At 36.0% G+C, this 14,819-nt stretch overlaps 1 protein-coding gene across 1 annotated transcript in view; it reads left to right on the top strand.

Annotated features, from left to right (window-relative positions):
* The window catches only part of CNTN5 (contactin 5), a 1,155,131-nt gene that overhangs the window by 899,876 nt on the left and 240,436 nt on the right, over window positions 1–14,819 (top strand). Inside the window, exons 11-13 of the mRNA XM_080642588.1 lie at window positions 1,887–2,023; window positions 4,329–4,458; window positions 6,505–6,655. Coding sequence (XP_080498714.1) covers window positions 1,887–2,023; window positions 4,329–4,458; window positions 6,505–6,655 — 418 coding nt within the window. The remainder of the gene's footprint in view (window positions 1–1,886; window positions 2,024–4,328; window positions 4,459–6,504; window positions 6,656–14,819) is intronic.

Here is a 14,819-nt window from a genome sequence, read left to right as displayed (position 1 = left end):
CTCATCTATATATATGAAAGCCTAATATGCTAAATGTCTGACTGAGCAGTCGACCAATCAGTCGCTATGACGAGCAGCACTGACCATCAGGGGGCAGATGCTCCAACCAGTAGGTTAGCTTGCTACTGGGGTCTGACCAATCAAGACTGGACAAGACAGCACCGGACATGCCCTGGAGCCCTCCTTCGGTCCCTTGCTCGGTCCCTCCCCAGCCACCTGCCCCGATTGGCCCTGATCAGGACTGGGCGAGATGGCCCTGATTGACCAGATTGCTGGCCAGGCGGAGGGACCCCACCTGTGCCCGAATTCGTGCACTGGGCCTCTAGTCATGTTATAAAGATCTTCAACAAAGTAACATGGAAAGGTGGAAGTCAGAGAGACAACGCAAAAAATTGCTTCCTCTGTACAGGACACATTCTTGAACTTGCCAAAATAGGAAAAAGTAGGTAGAGGAGGCGATAAATAGGAAATGTCTATTTATTTTTTTCTTTACTACTCACTCATAAAAATTTGCTTCTATGTTAGAGAAAGAACCATCTCTGTCAGTCCCTGGCTTTCATCAAAAAGTTAGCATCCTCTATACTAGGCAGCTCAACAGGGCACATCACGTGGTTGTGCTCCAGGTTCCTTAACAAACGCATTTGGGCATATTATCAGGATTACATCATCCCTAGTGTTCCAGTGCCTGCTACCTACCAACATGTATCAAGGACAGACTCCCCGCAGCCTGGGGAGACCCAGCTAGCTTTTCCTGCATCAGATTCTTTAGAGAACTATGATGAAAACAACCCATGGAAACTTGGCAGCGGAATCCAAAAGTTGCAGCTGGGGTCACTGCTTCCCTTAGCTCCTAAAAGTAGTCTCTTCAAGCCCCATATTTACTTACCCGCCTCTACAAACCCTGGGCCCTGTCCCTATGCAGCCCCGACTCCCACACAGGATAGCAGGATCGCTCCACGCAGAGCCGCCCACCACTCCCACTTCGCCTGGGGTCCGCCCTGAAAGCAGGTGTAGACCTGTCCTTTAACCCTTCATGGGCATCTTCTTGGCCAAGTCAGAGCCCAACTACTCTGCAGATGTCTTTAAGTCAGCAGCCCAGCCGGGAGCCAAGCATTGGGCTGGGCGCCCCCAAGCCATCCACAGGCAAGAGCATCTCCCTGCAGGTCCCCGTGCTGGCTGTTTCTCTCTTCATAGCCGCTTTGAACCGCAGTCTCTCTTTCCTGATAAAGGAATTTTTCTCTGTTGTAAATTTGAAAACTTTAATATATATAATATATACGAAGAATGCTAATAAGTATATAAAATATGTACAACTAAAATTTGAATTTGCAAATTAACTTTCTGAAGCCATCCAGGTTCTATTAAGGGAGAAAAATAACCCAGCAGACCATTCAGTAAATGGACATGTTGCATTACTTCAACCTGTGCTATTGCTGCCCCAATATTTAAGTACCTGCCTTCCTGCTAATCAGATTCTGGCACCTTAGGGAGAATTTAGCCACTGTTTTGCCGTGGATAAAACAATGATACACCTGTAATACTATCAACAATAAAAATAGATTAATATACACTTATATACATATGTTTTAAGAGAAATGTCAAAAAAGATAAACTTAGCTTTCAATGATAAAAATATCATCACTGCTCTATATACATATGTATGTATATATGTATATATATATGTATATTTGTATATATATATCCATTTTTGTATTTACACAAAAAATAAGCATTCTGTGTGTAATAGAATGCTGTGCTTCTTCCAAATATTTATAGTTACATGAATTGATAAAACTTTGTAATGCAATTAATACATTCATAGGAATTGTAAACTTGGTTAAGTGTTTGAAAAATGAAATCATCTTTTATTGCTTAAATTCTTACAGCTTACCCACACTGGGTAGAAAAGCTCAATGATACTCAGTTAGACAGTGGGAGCCCTCTCCGCTGGGAATGTAAGGCTACTGGGAAACCCAGGCCCACATACCGCTGGCTGAAGAATGGAGTGCCCCTCTCAACACAGGTACTTTTGGTAACTATTGACTTTTAGAAGGATTACAAATAGGACAATCTTCTTTCCTTCTTATTGAAATTCATTTCTTTCTTATGCATTATAATATATTTGGAGTGAGAAATACCACAAATCTATAAACAAATTTTATTTTTATACTTTTTAAAAATTTTTATTTGCTCTTTTTTAAAATATATTTTTATTGATTTTAGAGAAGAAGGGAGAGGAGAGATAAACATCAATAATGAGAGAGAATAATTGATTGGCTGCTTCCTGCATACCCCCTTTGGTAATGATGCCCACAACCCGGGCATGTGCCCTGACCCCCTGACTGGGAATTGAACCAGTAACCTCTTGGTTCCTGAGTCCATGCTCAACCACGGAGTCACACCGTCTGGGCTATTTATTTATTTTTTTTTTTATTTTTTTTTTTTTGAGAGAGAGAGAGAGAGAGAGAGAGAGGGAGAGAGAGATTTATTGTTTCACTTATTTATGCATTCATTGGTTGCTTCTTATATGTGCACTGACCAGGGATCGAACCAGTAACTTTGGCATTTCTGGATGCCTCTGTAACCCACTGAGCTACCCAAATAGGGGGACAATTTTTATTTTAATTACATTAGTATTTTTTAAAATAATGCATTGTTTCTTTAAATTGTATTAAATCCTATAAATTCTTAGGAAAATATAAATGCTTATCATAGACTCATTGCCATTTCTAGCTGACTTTTAGACACCATCTGGCTTGTTGCTACTGCTTTGCAGATGACGGAGACAACCCCAGGTAGTAAACTGACCTGCCCAAGATCATATATCTAGTAAGGGAGACTGGAATAGAACCCCCCTGTCATCTGTGTCCTGAGCAGGTTCTTACTGTGGCATCCTGCTACCCATGCATTTAAATATCCTTTTAGGAAATCTGCATGTTTATAAAAACAACTTAGTATGTACAAAATTTGAAAAGAAATCAATTACTATTTAATTTCAGAATAATAGTAATAATTTTAGCGACCTCTTTCCCTTACTTTTGGCCTTCTCAGGAAAGAGGGCGGGGGGCAGGGGGATAGTGCACTATTTATGGCCAAAATGGAGGGATGTGTATAACGTTGAAATCCGGAGCACAGGTTCTGCTCAGAGGCCTCTTGTCTGTCATTTACCTCTTTGGACTTCAGTTTGCTGCTTTGTAAAATGAAGAGATTAGATCAGATCATCCCTACAGTCCCATCCATCTCCAACATTCCCTTATTCTAAAGCCAGCTAGGCCAAAGCAAATGCAATTACATAAAAGGACAGACAAGTAGAGCTGTTAAAAAGAACTATAGAGCTGTTTAAAAGTGAAACAAAACTGAGAGTGAGAGGCTGGGAATCTGAGGCACTGACTCATTGCCTGTTTCTCTCTAATTCTCCCATGGATACCAGATACACTTTGAGAAGGGGCTGTGCTGGTCATGTTTTCTACTGCCAGCATCCCAGTAAAGTAAATTCCATCAGTTCCACTAGCAGATGATACATCTGCAAAGTGAATGGATTTGTTCTGAAAATGATGTCAAGTTACTTGGCATCTCTGTTGATAATCAAAGCACTGGTCACTAATATTTTAAAAATGATCTGCATGGTATTAAGTAGACAAGACACCTGGTTGTTTAACAACATTTAAAATTCATTTTTCAATGTGCTCTTGGCCTCTTGGGTGGGAAGTCAGTTTACTTCAATTTGCACATGCTCAATTTTCTGTCTTCTGTATTGTTTCTTCTGATTATGAAGTTTATATTTTTTTATCAATAATTTTATACAGAATATAGTTCTAGGGCAGTTTTTTATTTGTGTTATTTTATTGGGAAGTGAGAGAAAAGGCAAACTCCTGACCAGATCAATATAGTAAAGGGGTCTTTGTTATGACCTTAGCTATACTTAACCTTGATTCTGTGTATCTATAGCCTCAATTCTTTCTGCCTTGTGAACCCCTGCTTCTCCTTTATAAAATGAATTCAAATAAAAGCTTCATCTGAAGGTTGTTCTTCACAAGCTCAGCTAGTATACCAAACAAAAGCAGCTCCACTTAAAAACAAAACTAAAAGTAAAACTCGAAAGAATAACTACAGAAAAATATAGTTATAATTTCTTTCCTAAGAAGTAGTTATAATTTACATGAGGCCTTAAAATACAATAAGGAACAGTAAATTGTGTTGCTAAGTTGTCAAATAATGTTCAATTGCATTAATTGCAGGCTTTTTTTTCCCTTGGTCTGGCAGATGGTAACTGCAGAATCTGTATGATTTGTTCACTTTCTATATCTAATATTTTTATTCCATTACAGAGTAAGGTTGAGATGGTTAATGGAGTACTGATGATCCACAGTGTGAATCAGTCAGATGCTGGAATGTATCAGTGTTTGGCTGAAAATAAATATGGAGCCATTTATGCAAGTGCTGAGCTAAAAATTCTAGGTATGCAATTTCTAAATAAATCAATGGGGAAAAGCATGGTTTCTTTCCAGGCTCTGATTCTCACTCTACCAAAGTTTTATGATGTGACTGCAAAAGCCTACTTTTTGGATTGAAAAAAATACTATGTCTTGCTAATATTTTTTTAAGCTTTAGGGGACAAGTTTACATTGGGTACAGTGTGTGCCATAACTTTTATTATAAGGCTTTTCTAACTTTCGTTTTAATCATAACAGGGTTCCACAATACATGTTTTCCATGGCATTAAAGAAATCATAAGAAATATATGTTAACTTTCAAGGAAGGATGTCTTGGGGGTAGGGAACCAGAATGTAGACTTCAAGCAGCCTCTCCCTGCCCCCTTAGCAATGCTTAATACTTTTCTGAGCGGCTCCTACCTACCAGTAGGAGGGACTCCAGAGTAAAGCACCTCTCCTCCTGGGGCATCACCATGTCCATCCTTACACAGAATGGAAAGCCTTCCTGAGGCCAGGAACAGCTGTTTCATAGGTCTGCATCTTTGATAAGAATGTAGCCAGGGCAGTAATATTGTTTCACTATTTACTACAGGGAAGATAAAATACCATGGAAAAGGCTACCAAGATTGAGCATATTTGGGCTGCTGGAATGGATTTAATTTTTCCCACTCTGATGATTTTTAAACTTTGGTTCTGGGATGTTTATAATACAAAGGGAGATAGTTAGGGGATCTCAGTTCACTGCCTCTCAAAAGTGATCAGAAGCCCAAGTGTACTTTTTATTCTCCTCTTACATTCCCAAAGCACGACATTAACAGAAACACCCAAGATCTCAGGAATCTGGGAACTTACCATTAGCAAATTAGCTAAATGTAATAAACCATAAGTCAACTTATTAAATTATGAATGCCTAAACTTAAATTTTTTCTACATTATAACCAACATAGACATGAGTTTATATTTTAGTCCCCTAAGACTGATCAATAAGATATTAATGTACTTTCTTTTCAGCTTACACTCCATTTCTGAGTTAGAAAGCTGATTCAGCCTTCACTCAGTTAATCTTTTACTCAGAAACACTTAGTCACTAGACATATTTTCAAAATTACCTTTTGTAAGTTCTATTTCCAGTAGGAAATCAAAAATGTTGCCTGTGATTCCCCCATAATATCCTTCACTTTTCTTTCAATTTCTTAACCCTCTCAATTGCATATATACCTTTTTTATGTTGTGTACATATTTCTAATGTTGTGTCATGCATTATACTGCTATGTGATGGACATAAAATGCTTGTGAAATTATCACAAAATTGTCATACTGGTACAATAAATATCTCAGATACAGTAGACTTGTAGGTATATATTTTCAGGTTTTCCTTAGATTCAAGTGCTTTTTTTAAAAAAAAATTGTTCTGATCTCTGTGTCATGTATTCTTCAACCACAGCTGCACCATGGAGTTAACTGTAATCTAAAGTTTCTTGATAAAAATACAATAAAAATAATATTAATGAATGAGCAGACCTAGGTGAATAATTGCAAACAGTGAAATAAAACTTTTGATTGAAATTTAAATTATTCCATTTCTTAAAAATGTATTTCCATTTCTTAAAAACTGCATTGAATTGTATATAACATTGAAGCAAAATATGCTTTAGTTAAGACTCACACATAGGAAATGGATGACAGAATTGTCTTCTCCACAGGGGACCTCCATTTTTCCAGAGGAAGCCCAAAATAGACTTTATTTGCTGACCCCTTCACCTTTTGCCCAAGGTGCTCATTAGTCTTTTGCAATTAAAGTTGAAAACCATAATTAAAGCATGTCATTTTTTAAAAAACAGCCTTTGTCTCTGGATTCCACATTTTATGAAACCATCACATATTAATGAAAAGAACAGCCAATAAGATAGCTATTAATTAATACATTTTAAGTTAATGCCTTTTATCTGTGTAAATATTGTATGATTTTATTAGAAATGTAGCCCAGAAGAAAAAAATTGCAAAATATTGATGTATCATACATTTGAGATTATTGTCATTGCTTCTGGTAGAACTAACATTTTTTTAATAGCTTCAGCTCCCACTTTTGCACTGAATCAGCTGAAGAAAACAATAATTGTTACCAAAGGCCGGGAAGTCGTCATAGAGTGCAAACCCCAAGGCTCTCCAAAACCAACAATCTCTTGGAAGAAGGGAGACAAAGCAGTTAGAGAGAATAAAAGGTTAGAAGTCTATTTCATAATCTAAACTCTTAATTTCAAACTTTTTTGAAGTTGCTGATGATACATGCAAAGTATACAAGAAAGAGTCTTGCAGTACTTGTGAAACATATTTTCATGACTAGATTGAAATATGGTTTTGTCTATATAGTGATTAAAAAGAACCCAAATGTCTACTTCAATATAGTTAGATGTCTTTACCTCTGTGGTGTTTCAGCACCAATTGAGAACTTCACCAGGTTATGAAGAAAGCGAACACTTGTGTTAAGTGAGTTATTTTGAGTTTTCATTTTGGGCCTGCAGAATTGGGGATACCCAAGTTATCTATGATAATTTTTAGAGATTGTGTTCTCATTTCAATTTTAACATTAAAAATAACATAAACACATTCTGAATCTTTTGGATAATTACTTCATGATGGAGCACTTCCCATTGAAATTTGTGCCTATTTGCCTTTCTTTTTGTTTTCAGTAATGTTAATACAAAATAGTACAGAATTTTTCAGTAACCACAGGCAATTGAGAAATGTGCAGAGTAATATATAATGTGTAAAGATTTGTCTTTGGTAAGTAAACTAAAAGGGCATCAGAGAAGTGCAATATAAAACAGATGAGAGAATCAAATCATCCCATCACGGTATATGCCAAGGTCAAAAGTCCCATGCTCTCCCAGTTATTGCCATATTGGTGTTGTGAATAGTGACTCAGCTTTGACAAAATAATATCCTCCAATATATTAAAATAGGGTTAAATATGTTGCCTTAGAGTTTATTTTTCATTTGATCTGTAATGATGAAGTTTATACCTGGTTTTATGTTTGTCTGGGTCTAAGTAATCATATAATTAAATAATTTAAGTCAACATTAGGGGTCCGTTTGAATAATTCTTAAAGTAATTTTGGAATATTTGAAATGATTAAAAAATGTTTTTGTTTGCCATTCAAGTTGGAGAAATACTGATGTAAATTGCCTGTGTCTGATGAACTAATTTGTGGAAAAACTAGATTCAGTTTGGGCCCAAGGATCTATGCCGCCTGGAGAGGGTATCATCAGAGACTGATGTGGGTAGTATCATTGGGCATCTCATTTTGAAAGGGAATTTATCTTTTAACTTGGAGTAGCGGGCCAGGTGGTGGGCAGAATCACAAACTGCAAGATCTGTGTTGCATACGGCAGAATTACATATGAAGGAATTGAATTTGGGGGTTGCTGCTTATAGAAATATATTTTAAAACCTGGCACAAACCTTATTAAAGCAGAAGAAACATTATTTTTTGTATTGTAAAAACAAATACTTTACCTTGCTTGGTATCATTTTTTTCTGAATGTATTGAAATATTTTATATCACCAAAATATAAATGCCATATCAGTGCAAGCCACCCCATTTGGAATGCTTGTTTGTATGTGGCCCGTGCACCTTGTCCTATTTATTTCAGTTCATCATAGAAAGTTCCTCATCATCTATTCATAGACATCTCACTGTGAGTTTAAAAAATTAGGTGGCATCTCTTTTGTCAAAGCAAGTGTATTGAGAGAGGAACAAGATTATGGGTTTTCTATTACAACAAATATAAGCAAATATAAACTTTTTATTTTCTGGAAGTTGAAAAAAAAGTTGTGAATTTACCAGTTTTCTTGATTGATTTTCTTCTCACTGGTAATCCCTTGGGTTAGGGGGAGAAATACACTGGCCTCAAACTCCAACCACTCAATTTTTCCAGATGTCAATATTTTGGGTCAAAGTACAAGTCAGCAAGGAATCTGAAATAGTTTTGTTTTTATTTATTCAAGTAAAAACAAGACTTGGCCATATTTGCTTAGCATTTTGCCTACTCAGATGTGTTTAGGTTTGTAAAGTGGTTTAATTGAACAACTCTAGAGGTATAGTGCATTTTTACAACTAAAATCAACAATACCACTTGCAAAATATGATTTTTTACTGCTATATGATTTGTTTTCATTTGAGCAATCCCAGATTTCAGGAAGAATACAGTCTAATTAGATATAAAAAAATTAAACAGTCAAGTATTAAAATAAGAGGTTAAGATTTAAATATTAGAGTGAATTTCATAAAGCAGAGTAGAAGGCACACATAGATATATGAAAAACTGAACATTCTAAAATATGAATGGAAACTTGAAAATTAAAATGTCAAATGTATATATGATAAACTCTTTACAGTAGGATCTCAGTTACATACGCAACTTATATCCTTACTGAAATTTTAGGTGACTTCTCTTTATTGTAAAGCTCACCAATCTTTTGATAAGAGTTGTAAACATAATTTAAATACTATAAATGGAGATGTTAGAAATCTACTAAAGCTTTGAAAACTGCAAATATATTTCACATTTGGACCACAGATTTAAATTATGATTTATTGTAAAGTAAGTATATTTACCATTTATGTGATATACATTAAATATGGGGTATCCCAAAAAATGTATACACACTTTGAATAATTATTAGTTACAATGGGTTAAACCTGAAAAGAAAGAAATATCTATTAAGCAAACAGCTTTAAAGTGTGTATACATTTTTTGGGGAACAGCCTGTATGTTCCTCATTCATCCAAACTACAACAATTGGAAATAAAAAGTTAAATAAATTAGCCTTGTCCATCTTTCACAATTGTCACAGTTTTGGAAGATTCATTCCAAATTAAATGTTGAAAGAGCAAATGTCAGTGTCCTATATGGGCAAATAAAGGCTAGTATTTTATTTGGGAAAAGTGGTTAAAGAAATATTTAAATGTAAGAAATACAGCATTTTAAAACAGAATTGTGTTACGAGCAATGGCATTAAAAATATAATGAAATATTTTAATTGCAGGATAATATCATCTAAACATCTGAAAACATATCAGAAACTCAAAAAAACGAATTTGAATCTAGAGTTAATTGCAATTTAATTCTAAACTGTAAACACAATGTTGTAACAACTGAAGGTTGATATTAAATCATTTATCAACAGACTGCCAAATAACACATTGGTTTATTTATTTATTTATTTATTTGCCAAATTTTGGTTGAGTCTTTCAGATTTTATTTGTTTTTTGGGAAGAGTGTCTTTAAAACACAGCATTTTTGTGTGTTTATCTGTTTCACTAAAGAAATACATAAGTTGTTATCTTAAAGTTTAAAATTTGATAAGTAATAACTAGAACATAACATGACTTTTAAGAAAAAAATTGATTAACAAATAAGTTGCCTGCTTATGTATTACAAAATATTTCATTAGTTTGGCCCTAAATGATACATCTAAAAATATATAAGAAAATAGATTACATTAGAGCTTGTGAGTTATTTGTAGTTGCTTGCTATTTATATCATAGAATGAGTTGTTTATATGACAGAATTTTCAATATAAACTGCTGCTCAAACAGTAAATCATATTAATGATGATAACTGCTTAAAGTGTATAGCATTTATAATTTACAAGGCACTTTAACATTGTGGGCACAGTAAACCCAGTGTATATCAGGACTTGGTAGCCCTGCTTATCCTACAGGCTATAAGTTACTTTACTTATTTCCTTATTTGTGAAGTTGGAAGCCAAGAGTAACCTCACTGGGTTGTGAGAACTGAATGAAACTTTGCATGTAAAATACACTGGCTGGTCTATGGCATTTAATAAGTGTTCAAGGAATGTTACTTGTGTGATAGTGACACTACTGCTGCTGATGATAGTAGTGGTGGTGATGATGGTATCATTTGAACATTTGACTCATTGAATACTGGCATCAATTTTTATCAATAGCTCTGGAAAATTTTATCACTCCCCTTTCTTTCTTCAGTAATTAAGGAGAAGGATAGTTAAGATTTAAGTTATTATCTGGGATTAATCTTTTAGGTCCTTTGTTATTCATAAATCTATGTCCCTAAATTGACATTCTTTGTCCACCAGAGCCCCAAACCTCCACTTCTCATCGCCTACTCCTGGCATGGCCATTCTCACCAACCTTCCCTACTCCTAGCTCAGTATCAGTGCTAGCAGGCTGGATATTTATTACTTCCACAATCAGCTTTATAGGCAATGTACAAATAGGTGAATATACCCAGGGAGTTCATGAAAATAGAGAAGAAGCCTTTTAAAGACATTTTTTACTCTTTTTTTCCCCCTCTTCTTTTTCCTCTAAGGAATCTTCTGGTTTAGCCCAGTCGCTTTTAAAGATCACCAGCACATATCCACTTAGGTTTCTTTATCAATCATGTCTATTTCAATACTAAAACCAATACGCTCCAAGAATACTAAGACGTGAAATGTTCCATGGGGCTTTTCTCCTCTAGTATACTTTCATTTAGAATGTTCTGCTCATCAAACTTATATTGGATTTTCACTTCAGCTCATTATTTCCATTATTTGGCCATTAACTTTTGTTAAAATATAATCACCCAGAAGCACTCCAGCAGTGCACAAATATTAAGCCTTCATTATTTCATGTTCAATTTCCTTTACAAAGATAAAGTGGACAAAGGCAATCTTGGCTAAAATGAAGAGTACGTAATTTTTGTTGAAAGCACAGTTTATTTTGTTTTCTTTCAACCTGCACATGTATTAACTCTTATAGAACCATAGAATATGCCATATATGTTTAAAAATTATTCACAATTGTTGAAATTTCACACTGTCTTAAATGCCAGTTTTTATTTCTAGGCGGAGGAGGGAGGATGGTACCAGTAACAGAGATAATGGACTGTAATTCAAATGGGTGCTAAAGAAAGCCTGCATCCAAGAAAGTAAAAATTATCCTATGGAGGGGCAGTGTTATAGCATAATTTTTCCTTTATGGGACTGTAATCTAAGGCAAGACTGGTCCAAAACCCCGTGTAATATTTCCCTGCTCACCAAAGGAGCTTCCGAACAGCGAAGTGTTCTACTTACTCATTTAACACGCATAGCAAATTGCACTTGAAGTGCCCATTAGTTGACTTCTAGTGGGAATTCATGTTGTGTTCATTAGACAACAATGATCAGGCTCACATACTGACTCACAGACATATGGAGAAATATATATTCTTAATGTAAGCCCTAAAGGACACTGTTACTGAGGGGAAAACTGGGTCTTCTTTCTTTTTCTAAGGAAGAGGAGGAATGCATGGGTATAATTAGGGTCTTGTTTCTGTCCCTTTGTTTCCACCTACATGCTGTGTTTTCTAATGAACAAGCTGTTTTGTGGCTTCCTCTGTGACAATGTCGCTTACATATTAAGAACATAAAACAATGTAGACCCTAGGCATCTTGGTTTCTTTCTGTATCTGAGAAATTGGATAATGAGGGAAAATGAGCATTCATATATCTGTTAACTTCCTTTGTAAATTAAAATATATGCTTTCAAAGGAAATAAAATGATCAAAATGACATTAGTTATTATGATAGCTGACTACATAAGATTTAATACCTATGAAGTGCTTACAATATCCGATGTGTTATCATTCAGGGATGGTGATTTGATGTTCCATAGGTCTACCCAGTTTAAAGAGATAAGGAGGAAACAGCCTTACATGTGTTACAGTGGGTTAGGATGCTGACTTCCTGGTTTCAATAAAACTAACTGCATAAGACTCTGTCTGATTAACGTCACCACTTTTCCTTTAAAATGCTAGTAAATACACAACAGGAAAAAAAAAGCAAAGTCATAGCAGCATTGAAAATTAATGAATATAAACAAATACTTGGCCTTTAGGAGAAATCATTCCTTTAAGTAAAAATAGGCTCAATTAAGAAATTATCAATGGCTTGCTTAAGCCTAGACCCCTAAAATACATCTAACTGGAAATAAGAAGCCAGCAGGAGGGATCGTCCACTAACCTTGACTGCATGCCTATGACTATTGGAGTCAGAAATTGGACCTCACTACAAAGGTTGGCTTTAATTCCCCTACTACATGAAGCCAGTCATTAAGATACCACTCCCTATGTTCCCGGAGAAGAGTGTGGCTTGTATCCGCCGGTTGCTTCTGGGGATGGATTTCTTGCTATATCCTGAGAAAAGGAATTTTCTGAGACTCGCACAGGAGGGTGTGATATAGTAGAAAGCTTTATTTTTATGTAATTATACCCTTGGGTTTCCAAAGTCCTATTTTCCTTAATCCAATCATAGAAGAAGTATAGTTGGGGGTTCAGTAGAGCTAAAATCAGAGCCAGTGTCCAGAGTTTCCTTCCCATGTTGGAGCCGGGTTCAGTATAGCATCAGGCTAACTGCATTCCATTAGTCTATTGTGTGTGGGGTCCGCATGGCCATGGGCCATACAGCTGAATGCAAGAAACTCAAGAGAGCAAGCCTCGAGCAGTAAGTCCCAAGAGCACAAGAACTGAGTAAACCAAGAGAGTGAATTCCTTTTTTTTTTTTTTTAAGTTCTTTGTTTAGGGGGTACAAATTCCAAATCTTCACTTCTCTTGCAGTGGCCACGCCCATTCTGGCCAACCATCTCTGTCCCCACATGTGATTGACAGCCACCTATCTTCCCTATGTCAGCCGACTTTACATGCATCTATATTCCCTATGTGGTTCTCTCCCGCAGTGTTTTGTAGAGAACATGCCTATAATGTCTGGTCTTCCCTTTGCTCCTTTCCCATTATTAATAACTAGTTATTCACAATTCTGTCACCCAGCAATGGGATGAAAGAAGACATCAGTCATAGGATTTGAAGTAATTAATAAAGAAATAATAACGTCAATAAATAGTAATACAGAGGAAGACTGGGGAAACCGACTGATTCTGGAAATTATATAATTCTATATACTGCTTCTAGCAGAAGGAGGAATGCAAATTTCTTCAAATTGCCATAGCTGGTGTTGCCCAGTGGTTGGAGTGTTGTCCCATGCACCAAAGAGTCACAAGCTCAATTCCCAGTCAAGGGTGTGTACCTGGGTTGCAAGTGTGAACCCCAGCCCTGGTCAGGGGTGTGCAGGAGGCAACCTGTCAATATGTGTATCTCACATCGATGTTTCTCTCTCTCTCTTTTGTCCCCTCCATCCCTCCTTTCTACTCTTTCTAAAATCAATGGAAAATATATCCTCAGGTGAGGATTACAAAAAATAAAATAAAATACTTCAAATTATCCAGGATGCAATTTACCCTTTCCTACTTATAAGGATGGGAGGATGGGAATCAACAAATATCTTGTCCTCCACCCCTAAAAAACCCTCCAAAGTATGCTAACTTCAAACTCTTTTGGGCACTCACAATTTCCAAAAATATGTTCATTTTCTTACCTTTTCATCTTTACTCAAATTTTCCCCTTATCTCTCCTCCCCTTCAACCTCAGTAACATTTGAAATGCTAACTCAAAGAAAAGGATTCTTATCATGCTTTCTCATCATTGGAAATGCTCCAGCAGATACAATTACCAAGAAGCTGTAGTTAGTTGGAAGTTACATGAATGATTTAAGTCGACTTCTGAGCCTCAGTTTAGTTCTCAATATGTGCCAATTCACAACTTTCTGATTTAGATATTGTCATCTCCAATATACAAATTTTTAAAATTTAAACTCAAAGGGATTAAGTGACTTGTCCAAGGTCATCCATCATAAAGCTGAGCTTTAAGAAACCCAGTGTACTGCTACTCAATGATTCTTGGTCAAAGAAAAATCTAAAGGTTCCTCTTCAAAGGTCTTCCAAGTTTTTTTGTCCTGATCTCATCACCAGTTTATCTTTTGTTTTTACTATTTTTGTCTTAATTGGTAAATATTAAAAAAAAATAGCCTCAACTCCCAAGGGGAGATAACACTGAGAAAGTCCCTTACTTTAAGCTGTAAATGACACAAAATAATCCTGGCTCTCTTGTGCTATGAACACCTCCAGTTTGGGGCTTTACATCTCTAGCTAATTACCAGTTTAGCAAACAGTTCATAAATTCTACTTCTAACTATGGTTCATTTACCCCAGTTACTATAAATTGCTGCACAAGTTGCCTGGTTATGCTCCTCACACAGGCAGGACTTGAACAAGCCATTAATTGCTTAAAGGCTTTTCTTTTCCAAAAGCCCCCCAGACTACAACTTTCAGCTTAATTTGTCCTTAATACAAACAACATTTAAAATACTGGGGAATTCAAGCATCTAAGTACATGCTACTGACTGATCCTACTACCTCCCCAAGTGACTCTTCAGTGAATATAAAATAGTGAAAAGAGAAGAGTTTGAGGGTGTTTAGGAAAAAAGTA

Source organism: Plecotus auritus (assembly GCF_963455305.1).
Source record: "Plecotus auritus genome assembly, chromosome: 9".
Lineage (NCBI taxonomy): Eukaryota > Metazoa > Chordata > Mammalia > Chiroptera > Vespertilionidae > Plecotus > Plecotus auritus.
This window is presented reverse-complemented; position numbering and strand designations above follow the sequence as displayed.